The sequence below is a fragment of the Ochotona curzoniae genome, unplaced genomic scaffold (assembly GCF_017591425.1).
Source record: "Ochotona curzoniae isolate NIBS_2020 unplaced genomic scaffold, NIBS_Ocur_1.0 contig_66, whole genome shotgun sequence".
Classification (NCBI taxonomy): Eukaryota; Metazoa; Chordata; class Mammalia; order Lagomorpha; family Ochotonidae; genus Ochotona; species Ochotona curzoniae.
The window spans coordinates 20,582,810-20,594,195 of NW_024466512.1; the positions used below are offsets into that span (position 1 = coordinate 20,582,810).

An 11,386-nucleotide genomic window follows, 5' to 3' on the forward strand; every position below is an offset into this window, starting at 1 on the left:
GGCGGAGGGAACTCAAGCTGGCAAGGACCCAACCACACATGCCATCCAAGAAGGCACACTGGTGAGAAGTCATGGCTTAACCCTAGGCACTCTGACATGAACGAGGGGCTGGTGCTCCACCTCTCTCACAGGCCGAACGGCTGCCCCGGCTTTTCTCCTCTGCGAGGGGTACTGCGGTAGGAAGTTAGGCAAAGGGCTGTGCCACTTTCACTTGTGCTTATTAAATTATCTTTAGTCTGCGGTTTATTCACAAGGCTCATTTGATAATCCTCAAAAACACTTAACCACACAGAGATAAACTGCAAACCACTATCAAATACACTGAGTTACTCTCCTACTTCTCCTTCACTGTGTCTAATGTGCTGGGCTGATTTTACGACAGACAGTGATGGCTCCAATGCCGGGCCCGGCACAGCAGCCTAGTGCCTAAAGTCCTCACCTTGCATGTGCTGGGATCCCATATGGGTGCCAGTTCATATCCTAGCTGCTCCACTTCCCATCCAGCTCCCTGCTTGTGGCCTGGGAAAGCAACAGAGAATGACCCAAAGCTTTGGGACCCTGCACCCGCGTGGGAGACCCGGAAGAAGCTCCTGATCACCTCACCCTGGCCATCGTGGCTACTTAGGGAGTGGACCAGTGGATGGACGATCTTTCTGTCTCTCCTCCTCTCTGTAAATCTGACTTTCCAATAAACATATATAAACTTTTTTTTAAAAAAAATCAGATATCCTTTTCCAACAAAGTGTATAAATCTTTTAAAATAAAATGAAGGTATTTCTGTGATCATCTGTAATTCAGAATGTTGGTTTTGTTTAGGAGAAGGTGGGGCAGAGACGGCAGGCAGGTGCTTTCCCACCTGCTGGCTCATTCCTTGTCAATTATGAAGTATGTGAGTCACTAATGGTACTCTCCCTGTGTGAGCAGAAAGCTGGAATTAGGAGCCAAAGCTGGGAACCAAACCCAAATACGCCAACATGGGACATGATCATCTTAACTGATATCTTAGCTACTACGTCAAGCATGATCTTTGTACAGAATACCTTGGTAGTTGAACATTTTTTGCATAGAATTTGAACTTTCATCATTTTAAAAAGACTAACCCTATAGCAAATTCTCCACAACCCAGACATTACTTAATGAAATCATTTTTTTCATGGTTTTTGAGCACCATTTAACTTTATGTGTACTGTTTATTTTAAAATTTACCAAATTGTGAGGCTGACGCACTAGTGTGGTAGGCTAAGCTTCCGTCTTTGGCTCCAGGATCCCATATGAGTGCCAGTTTGTGTTCTAGCTGCTCCATTTCCAATCCAGCTCCTGTTTATAACCTGGGAAATCAGCAGGGGATGGCTCAAGTTCGTGGACCCATGCACCCATGTAGGAGACCTGGAGGAAGTTCCTGGCTCCTGCCTTCAGATCAGCTCAGCTCTGGTTATTGCGGCCAACTGGAAAGTGAACCAGCGGATGGATGATCTCACTCCTTCTCTGTAACTCTACCTTTCAAATAAAATGTATCTTTTTCAAAAAATAGCAAATTGTATATTCATTTCCCTCTGTTCTCACATTCTGGCTCTTTCCTTTTATGTATCTTAGTATTATGTTCTTCCTAGTGACTCAGTACAGCACTATCAAGTTTCCAATAATTAGTGTACCTTTTATTTCCTTTTTAAAAAAGATTTATTTAGGGCCTGGCGGCGTGGCCTAGCAGCGAAAGTCCTCACCCTAAATGCGCCAGGATCCCATATGGGCGCCAGTTCTAATCCCAGCTGCTCCGCTTCCCATCCAGCTCCCTGCTTGTGGCCTGGGAAAGCAGTCGAGGACAGCCCAAAACCTTGGGACCTTGCACCCATGTGGGAGACCCAGAAGAGGTTCCTGGATTCTGGCTTCGGATCGGCACAGCACCAGCTGTTGCAGCCGCCTGGGGAGTGAATCATCGAACGGAAGATCTTCCTCTCTGTCTCTCCTCCTCTCTGTATATCTGACTTTGTAATAAAAATAAATAAATCTTTAAAAATTTTTTATTTTTTTATTTTTATTTTTCTATATATGCACTCACTGTTTTTAAAAATATCTTTTCTATTATTAAGAAAACTTAGGCTACAGCTTCATTTTAACCTTTTTAAAAGAGTTATCTATTTGAAAGGCATAGTGACACAGAGAGAAGACAGAAAAAAACAAAGATCTTCCATCTGCTGGTTCACTGCCCAAATGACTGCAGCAGCTAGAGCTGGGCCAGTCTGAAGCCAGGAGCCAGGAGCTCCATCCAGATCTCCTGTGTAGATGGCAGGACACTTGGGTCACTGTCTTCTCCCTTCCGGGCACTTTAGCAGGAGACTGGATCAGAAGCAGAGATAGGGCCCGGCACCATGGCTTGATTGGTTAAACCTCTGCCTTGCAAGCACCAGGGTCATTTAAAAATGTTTAGAGAATAAAAGCAGAAGTAAATGCCTTTCACTTTCTTAATATCTAATTAAAACAGAAAAGATTTCTTTTTATTTGAAAGGCATATTTACAGAGAGAAACAAACACAAAGAAAAGGTCTTCGATCTATTGATTCACTCCCCAGATGACTGACTGCAATAGACTGAGCTGAACTGATCCAAAGCCAGAAGCTGGAGGCCTCTTCCAGGTCTCCCCCTGCATACAGGATCCCAAGCACTTGGGTCATATTCCACTGCTTTCACAGAATATAAGCAGGGATCTGGATTGGAAGTGGAGCAGCAAGGACACAAACTGGCACCCAAACGGTAATGCTGGCACCATTAGATTGTTGAGACACAGTGCTGGCCTCCTTACATCTAAATTTTTTTAAAGATTTATATATATATACATATTTTTTTTTGAAAGGCAGAGGTACTGAGGAAGAGAGAGATCCTTTGTCTGCAGTTCATTCCCTAAACAGCCACAACAGCCAGTACTAGGTTGATCCAAAGCCAGAAGCCTGAGCTCCCTCCAGACCCCCAACACGAGTGCAAGTCCCGAGGCTCTGGGCTATCCTCCACTGCTTTCCCAAGTCAGCAGAAGGGAGTCAGAAGCAGAGCAGCTGGGGCTTGAACTGGTACCCATACAAGATGCTGGTGCCTCACGCAGAATGCCATGGCACCAGTCCCATCATTTTTCATCTTAAGTTAATGTGTATATGTACAATGAGAGAATAATTGTGAATCTGATATGTGTTAACTTGATGATGCACAGTATGAATTAAGCTGATTTTCATTTCCTTGCTTTTGGTGAAAACACTATTTTTTTATGTTAGCTTTCTCTCAGCCCCTTAGTAGATGAAGAATGTGGGGTCCTACAACAAACAGGGTTCTATTTTAAATCCAAACAGAGTAAAGACACCCAGCTAGGCTAACAGACTACTGGCGATGTTACTCAACAAGATGCATCCTCAGATGCTGGGGTTTCCACTGTGGTGCAGCCCCAGGCTGTAATGCTCTCCCTAACTCAACTGCTTTGACATTGGGCAACAATGTGATAACGAGTGAACTTGCCAATGATTAGCAGAATTACAAAATGAAGCCAAGGTCACTTAATCAAAGGTCACAGCAGCAAAGAAACCCTCGGAATGCAGGTCAAGGCAAGAGGCCACAGCTGGCCAGATAGGACCCCATTTGCCTGGCTTCCATATAGGCTTCACCCCCAGCAGATAATGTGTCTCCTTTGAGTCTAATGGGAAAACCGCTGTTACCCATGACCATGAAATCATTGTGTGAGAGAAAGATGAAAAGAAAAATGTTTTTAAAAATATCAAACAATCTCATATGTTCACAATAAAAGCTTTATTTTCTGAGTGTAACACACAACTCAGTATGTGCTAAAGGAGCAATTCATACAGCAGGGCTTTTGACCTATTACATGTTCTAAGGGAAAGACTGAGTGTCTTTTCATCTTGCTTTAACATCAAATGAGACAGGACCCCTTTAAGGTTGAGCAAGAGTCCAGGGTGACCAGACTGCACCACCTACCACCTGGCTTCTCTTCAGGAGAAACAGTACATCACAAACAAGCATCTTCTTGAGCTTTTGAGGAAGAACATGGGAATTCACACACACCTGGCATGGTGGTGGCGTAAGACAGCTCTTCCTCCTCTTCTATTTCAACAGATGCTTCAGCTGCTCCTGCAGTTCCGAGGACTGTTCAACACTGGAAACCAGAGCAGAGACCAGGCCTTTGCTGAAGTGTGCAATAAAGGGATCTCTGTGCTGCTTGGACCTTGGTGCGTCCGTGCTGCTTGCTATAGCTAGGGGCCAATGGCACACTGAGCCACCCAGGTCCTACAAATTTTCAAAAACTACCAAGCAAGGTGTGCAAAGCCAGTTAGTAGTGTCAACAAGGTTACAAGGGACAAATTTAATCCACTTAAGAAACAATGCTGTGAGCAACTTTGGCACATGTATTCAATTGAATCAATTCCTTAAGGTTGAATACTTTAGCTTTTGGAAAGACTTCACAGCAGTGACGACAGCTGCTGTAGGCCTTTGAAATACACTGCAGTCTATAAATCCCAAATAAGCAGGGCTGACGCAGTGGCATAGCAGGCCACTTGTTCACGCCAGCATCCCGTGTGGGCATCAGTATGTATCCCAGCTGCTCCACTTCCAATCCAGCCCCCTGCTTATGGCCTAGGAAGGCAGCAGAGGTGGCTCAAGTCCTTGGGTTCCTGTAACCATGGGGGAGACCTGGAAAAAAGTTTCTGGTTCTTGGCTTTGGATTGATTCAGCTCTGTCTCCTTTTCTCGGTAATTCTGCCTTTCAGATAAAAATAAAATAAATCTTAAAAAAAAAAAAAGTCCCCAATGAGCTATGCCCAAACATATGTCAATTCAAGGGCATATGTCACTCAGAGTTTGGCAGTGACTGAGTGCAACAGTTGTAACTGCCTCTAATCTGCGTCAGTAGGTTCTCCCAAAAACCTTAGAGTTTACTCACTCCTACCTTGGCGGTTACTTACTTCTTTTGAATAGCTTCTTGCCTAATTCAGAAAAGAGAAGAAGAAATAAACACAGGGAAACTCAGTGAATTGGTGGAAGTGATTTCTGGCCAGAGATAAACAAGCAGAACAAATTTCCAACTTGGGTCACATTCTGTATTCCTGCTCATCCTATCCAAAGACTGCTCTTGAATGAGAATTCCTACGGGAACACAGAACTGATGCCAGGATGGGCTCTAAGTCTGAAGAGGTTAATAACCCTCCCAGAGTGGGCATTGTGCTCCAACAAACCACGTGCCTGGCTCAGGTACAGTCTGGGTAAGATGGAGCCAATTGTCCACAGTCCTGGTAAGTACACACCTGAAGAATGAACACGGTAAACAGTAGCTATTTAAACAGCAAGAGCTGGAACCAGCAGAACGGCTTAATGGCTAAATCCTCCCCTTGCAAGTTGCAGGGATCCCATGCTGGCACTAATTTGTGTACCGGCTGCTCCACTTCACATACAACTCCCTGCTTATGGCCTGGGAACGCAGGGGAGGATGGCCTAAAGCCTTGGGACCCTTCCTGGCTTCTGGCTTCAGATCAACTCAACTCTAACCACTGTGGCCATTTGGGGCGTGAACCAGTAGGTGGAAGATCTTTTTCTCTCTCTTCTCTCTGTAGCTTTTCCAATAAAAATAAATAAATGCAGGAGCTAAATGCCCAATCATATATTTCCAAGATGTTATATGCAAACATGACATCAATTAGGTAAAATATAAAACAAAATCAAATAAAAAGCAATTAGGAATGATCATTATATCCAAAATCACACTGAGAAAAGGCAGTCTATTTCAAAATTTCCAGGATGATTTACATGTAGCCAGTGCTGTGTCACACATGGAAACATGGGACAGAGAATAACGTGAGGTTGGATGCCCCAGGACGGGCCTGGGACACACACAGCTCATCAGAACTAAGGAAGCATCTCCCAGCTGCCCAGCACAGGGCCTGGCAGCCCGCTCCCGGCCTGGGCTCTGTCCTTAGGTGTTTCTACTCTCTCCCCCAGAGCCTCTCTCCAGGGAACACAGGGAGGCTCACCAGGGCGGCTTCTGCTCTGCCCCCATCTCACCCCTACCCCCAGTTCCCGGCCCCGCTCATCCTGGCACACGACGGCGAAGCGGAGGACACACACACTCACTGGTACTGAAGATGTGTGGTGATGATGGCCATTTTCCTCAAACTCTGCAGGGAAAGAAAAAGAGAGACTGTTCTCCTTCACCGTAAGCCACACCAACCATGCATGTAAAATCCACGTCACATGGAAGCTGGTCCTTACATCCTCTGAGTGCAAGATGGAATCTTCCTGCAGGACCATGTTGCGAGCCGCCTGACCCAGCAGCTGGAAGACAAAAATCAAATGGTGACCATCGAAACTTCCCAGCTGTCTGCCATCTTCTCTCTGCACTGTTACACCACCGCCCCGCTCTTCCTCCACTCCTCCCCCTGTACAGCCACACGTCCTCACAAGGTTTCTTCACCTTGAGAACACCTATGGATTAGCTCAGCTCCGGCTGTTACAGCCACTTGGGGAGTGAACCAGTGGACAAAAGATCTTTCTGCTTCTCCTCTCTCTCAATCTGCCTTTCCAATAAAAATAATAAATACACCTTTTTTAAAAAAAGCAGCAGCAGCAAGCAAGCTCCTTTCCCTGGCACTTGGGTGATGGTGGTGTGGGCTTGACTGATGGTTATCACGGTCAGGAGGAAGGCGGAGCTTGCTTCCAATCAAACCAGGAACAGATGACGGAATTTTGGCTGGCCCCTCTGGCTGTGAAACCACCGCTGCACCAATGAGGGGCACAAACCCATATCCCCCACCAAATAAGGGTTGAGGTAACCCCGTTTTGGCTTCTGTGTCAAGGAGAGTTTATACAGGCCCTTCCCGTCTCTTTCACACTCTTTTTCCTTTGCAGCCTTCAAACTTCATGTCTTTCTGCTGCATGGGGAAGGGAAGCCCGTGATCTAAATTCCTTTTATATATCTGACTGAGTTATTCTTCCCCTGGGGGTGAGTGAATCTAACATTGACAACTGTGGTGAAAGTCGCCACCAGAGCAGATTGGGGCTGGCACCTGCTCAGCTCCGTGCCACCTGCTCCTCTGGTGCCAACATGAGCACATACGGCAACGTCGCTCCGTGGATCTAGCTGAGGCCCTAACTTCTCATTCTTGGAAGGAAGGATGGGGCTGGATTTGAAGGAGAGGGGGAAAAGGAGTTTGGCAGGGTTGAAAAGACAACCCGGGGTGGGGGAAGACGATCCTAGCTGATTAGCAGGATGGCTCCATTAGCTAAATGCTCCCCTTAGACAAGCACCGGGATCCCATATGGGTGCTGGTTTGTCCTGGCTTCTCTACTTCCCATCCAGCTTCCTGTTTGCAGCTTGGGAGAGCAGTGAAGGAAGATTTATTTTATTTTTATTGGAAAGTCAGATATACAGAGAGGAAGAGAGACAAAGATCTTCCATCCAATCATTCACTCCCCAAGCGGCCGCATCGGCCGCAGCTGAGTCAATCTTAAGCAAAAACCAGGAGCTTCTTCCGGGTCTCCCACGTGGGCGCAGGGATGGCTTTGGGCCATCCTCAACTGCTTTCCAGGGCACAAGCAGGGAGCTGGATAGGAAGTGGGACCTCCAGGACACGAACTGGCACTCGTATGGGATGGTGGCACATGCAAGGTAAGGACTTTAGCCACTAGGTTACTGTGCCAGGCCCAAAAGTAAATAAATCTTTAAAAAAGGGGGGGGGGGACCTTTGATATTACCTAACACAGCATAAATACCATGTGAGTAATTGTTGAGCTGTTCCTGACCAGGGACAAAATCCATCCCTGCTGAGTCCAGATGTAGGAATGGTAGGCCTGGCTATATTTTCCATCCGGATAGTTGAATCCAAGGTTGTAGAACTCACAAACATGGAGGGCCTGGATTCTTTTTCCCCCTCCCCATGGTCACTTCCAGAGTGACTGACTCCACGTGCGCTTCCATCCCTTGTTGCTTTCCGTTCTAACAGATTCCTGCCTTTCATCCGCAGCCAGCATCCGCGGCCAGCTATCACATCTCCTTGCAGTTTCCTTGTAACTGCAGGGCATCACTCTCTACAAACATGCCTCGGGTTAATCCAGCCACTTTCTGCAGGTAGACTCTGGGTTCTTTACAGCTCTCTGTCACCATAAGGAGTGTTTACAAACAAAAGTCCCACAGAGCCAATGCCAAGGCATAACAATCTAAAATTCCGCCTGTGGTGCAGCCATCCCATAAAGCCACCAGTTTCAGTCCCAGCTGCTCCATTTCACACCCACCTCCCTGTTCATGGCCTGGGAAAGCAGCAGAGGACGGCCCAAAGCCTCAGGCCTCTGTACCCACATGGGAGACTCGGGAGAAGCTCCTGGCTCCTGGCTTCGAATTAGTTCATTTCCAGCTGTTGCAGCTATCTGGGGACTGAACCAGCGGATGGAATGTCTCATTTTCTCTCTCTCCTCTCTGGAACTGCATTTCAAATAAAAATAAATTCCCGCCCTCCCCCAAACAAATTCTCACACATATTTTCACATGTGACTCAGAATTGTGGCTGTGATTGCTGAAGTTGAAATTCTGCCCAATTTCCCTTCTCTGGAGAGGTACCATGTTAGAGTCAGACCAACAAATGTAGAAAAGGCTACACCCTACTGTGGCCACTTCTGGAAGGGAAGCGGGGCTGCCGGGATTAGAACCGGCGCCCATATGGGATCCCGGGCATGCAAGGCGAGGACCTTTAACCACTTGCGCCACCGCGCCGGGCCCTGTGGCCACTTCTAAGTGGCTCACTTCCAGCTCCTAGAAATGAAGTGTGATTGATGACAAAGTGATGGCAGAAAGACAGGGTTCTAACAGAACAGACTTTCTTCATTTACTTAGCAAATATTCACAGGATGCTCCCAACATGCCAGTCCTCTACATCCAGGAAGCACTGGGACTCACTGCTTTGGAGCGGCTGCCAAGAGGGCACAAGAGCTGAAACATCTCATGGGAAGCATTGGTTCAGGAGCACCTGAGCATGCAAGACAGCAGGGAGTCTAACCCTGATGCCGATGCCTCCTAAAAAAACTGACCTCCACCTGGGATAACAGGCGAGGCTTTAGAATTCATCTTGGGGGCCTGGCGTGGTAGCCTGGCGGTTCAAGTCCTGGTCTTGAACACCCGGGGACCCCAAATGGGTGTCAGTTATAATCTCGGCGGCCCCGATTCCCATCCAGCTCCTAGCCTGTGGCTGAGGAGAGCAGTTGAGGACAGCCCAAAGCCCTGGGACCCTACACCCACGTAGGAGACCTGGAGAAAGCTTTGGGCTCCTGGCTTCGGATCGGCTCAGCTCTGGCCTTTGCGGCCACTTGGGGAGTAAGTCAGTGGACAGAAGATCTTCCTCTCTGTCTCTCTTCCTCTTTATATATCTGAATTTTGCGATAAAAATAAATAATTTTTTAAATTCATCTTGGGTAACATCTTAGAAAACAGTGGCACGGTCAGCAGCGCTTGGAGGAGGCGGTGAGCTGCACACCCTAGAGACGGGCAGGGAGGCACCGAGGGCTCCAGGAGGGCACGGAGGGTGGCCTGGGCTGCGAGGCGGCCTTTCGTTGGGGCTCGGGGGCTATTTCCAGTGTGTAGCCCTCACGTCTGTGCATGGACCCGTTCCATCTCTCAGCTGAGTACATCTGGGAGATTCAGAATGTAGACACGTGAGACTTCGGGGAGAAACGCCATTCAACGCCCTCATTTAAGGAACCAGACAGAATGCGAAAAACACGGCAAAGGGCTACGCCCACCTGAGAAACAGAACACCAAGCGTACAGCCACAAAGACAAACCAGGACAGAGAGAACCCACAGACGACGCACGAGCGTGTGGATGAGATTTGGAGCGCTAAGGACAAAAACACGCTAAAGCTCTTGGTCAAAGAGAACGTCCCCAAATAAAGCACTGGTTGGGAACACCAGCCCTTCACGGTCCTGTGCCTCTGTCTTAAAGCAGGTTCCTATCGCGTCGTTTTCTTCTCCCTCCCAGGTACCCCGAGTTCCGACTCCCAGCGGGTATCTCGTATCCCGGCACCCCGACGGAAGAGACTACGTGTCCCCAAATTCACTGCGCGCCCAAGCGTCGAGCCCGCCGCTCGCCTACAACTCCCAGGGTGCAACGCGCCCCCTGGCCCAGCCCTGAGAGGGCGCGGGGCCGGGCGTCCTCGTCCCGGAGTGCCCACGCCCGGCTCACCTCGGAGCTGCGGGAGCCCTTCAGCACCTGCTTGGTGAGCGCGATCACGTCAGTGCCGCAGGTGTTCACCTTCTCCGTGAGCAGGCCCTTCACGGACTGACCGAATCGCGCCTGCGGATCGGGCGTTCCAGCCGCCATCGCCTCCGCTTGGGAACGCCTCCGCCGGAGCGACGGCGAGCGCGGGGTCCAAAAGAGGCCAGAGCGGAAGGCGAAGAGGACGTTCCCTACCGTGGGAAAAGGGGCGCCTGCGCCCTTCGGACGTTCGTTTTTGCTACCTACAAATTGACTTAAAACACTCAGTAGACACCGTGAGGAGTACGGGCCGAGACGCAGGTCGGTGAGGGGGATGGAAGAAAATCTGGATGACAGTCTCGGTTGTACTATTATCATTTGTGTGGTCGGTCCTTATGAGCACGACAGAAACCATAAAGTTATTAGTGAAATAAAAGCAGTAATGGAAAAGGAGCTAGGCGGTTAGGAGAATGAGTTCAGATTCTCTAGTCATTTCACGAGCTAAATATCAGCATGGAAATACAGAAAGAAAGAAGGTGCAGCCCTCTCCGGGAGCTTCCACTGAAGAAACAGTGTTGCAGCCACGTGAATTAGCAAAAAATGACCTGATGCGAAAATTAACATAACACGTGCGCATGATTCGAAGGGAGAAGAAATGCAAATAGTCAATAAAAGAATGACCAATACAGGTAAAAAATGTGCCACACCCATGACTCATTTTTAATAGTAACATTAACCTCTTCAACCTATTCAAACCAAACTCAGAGTCACCACGGAGCTGAACAAACATGTAACATATTTGGGTGGCTTCATTTCCCTGCTTCGGAGATAGCCAGCTTCCTCCTGAGTTGCAGAAAGAGAGACAGAGAAGGTCTTCCTTCTGCTAGTTCACTCTCTAAATGGCCCCAACAGCCAAAACTGACCTGATCTGAAGCCAGGAGCCTGGGGCTTCTTCCAGGTCTCCCACAGTGGTGTAGGGGCCCAAAGCCTTGGACTATCCTCCGCTGCTTTCCCAGGTCATAAGCAGGGAGTGGGATCAGAGTGGAACAGCTAGTTCGTGAATCAGTGCCCATATGGGATGCTTGCGCTTCAAGTTAGAGGCCAGAGCCAGTATACTTTTTAATTTTATTTTTAACATTGTTTGCATAGCTGAGAGGGATACAT

The 11,386-nt window shown here is 48.2% G+C and overlaps 1 protein-coding gene across 3 annotated transcripts; it reads right to left on the minus strand.

Annotated features, from left to right (window-relative positions):
• Window positions 1-3,763: 3,763 nt before the first annotated feature.
• BORCS7 (BLOC-1 related complex subunit 7) lies at window positions 3,764-10,935 on the minus strand. Of its 3 annotated transcripts, none has more exons than XM_040992197.1 (5): window positions 10,211-10,935; window positions 6,254-6,316; window positions 6,116-6,159; window positions 4,938-4,974; window positions 3,764-4,146 (listed from the first exon to the last, which is right to left on the minus strand). In XM_040992197.1, exons 1-4 carry the CDS (start codon window positions 10,598-10,600, stop codon window positions 4,950-4,952), a joined length of 522 nt encoding a protein of 173 aa, XP_040848131.1. In that variant the 5' UTR covers window positions 10,601-10,935; the 3' UTR covers window positions 3,764-4,146; window positions 4,938-4,949. The 3 variants fall into 3 exon arrangements, with proteins under 3 accessions (XP_040848131.1, XP_040848130.1, XP_040848129.1); XM_040992196.1 differs by having other exon boundaries at window positions 4,954-4,974; window positions 10,238-10,934; XM_040992195.1 differs by having other exon boundaries at window positions 4,954-4,974; window positions 10,211-10,930.
• Between the last annotated feature and the right edge of the window lie 451 nt (window positions 10,936-11,386).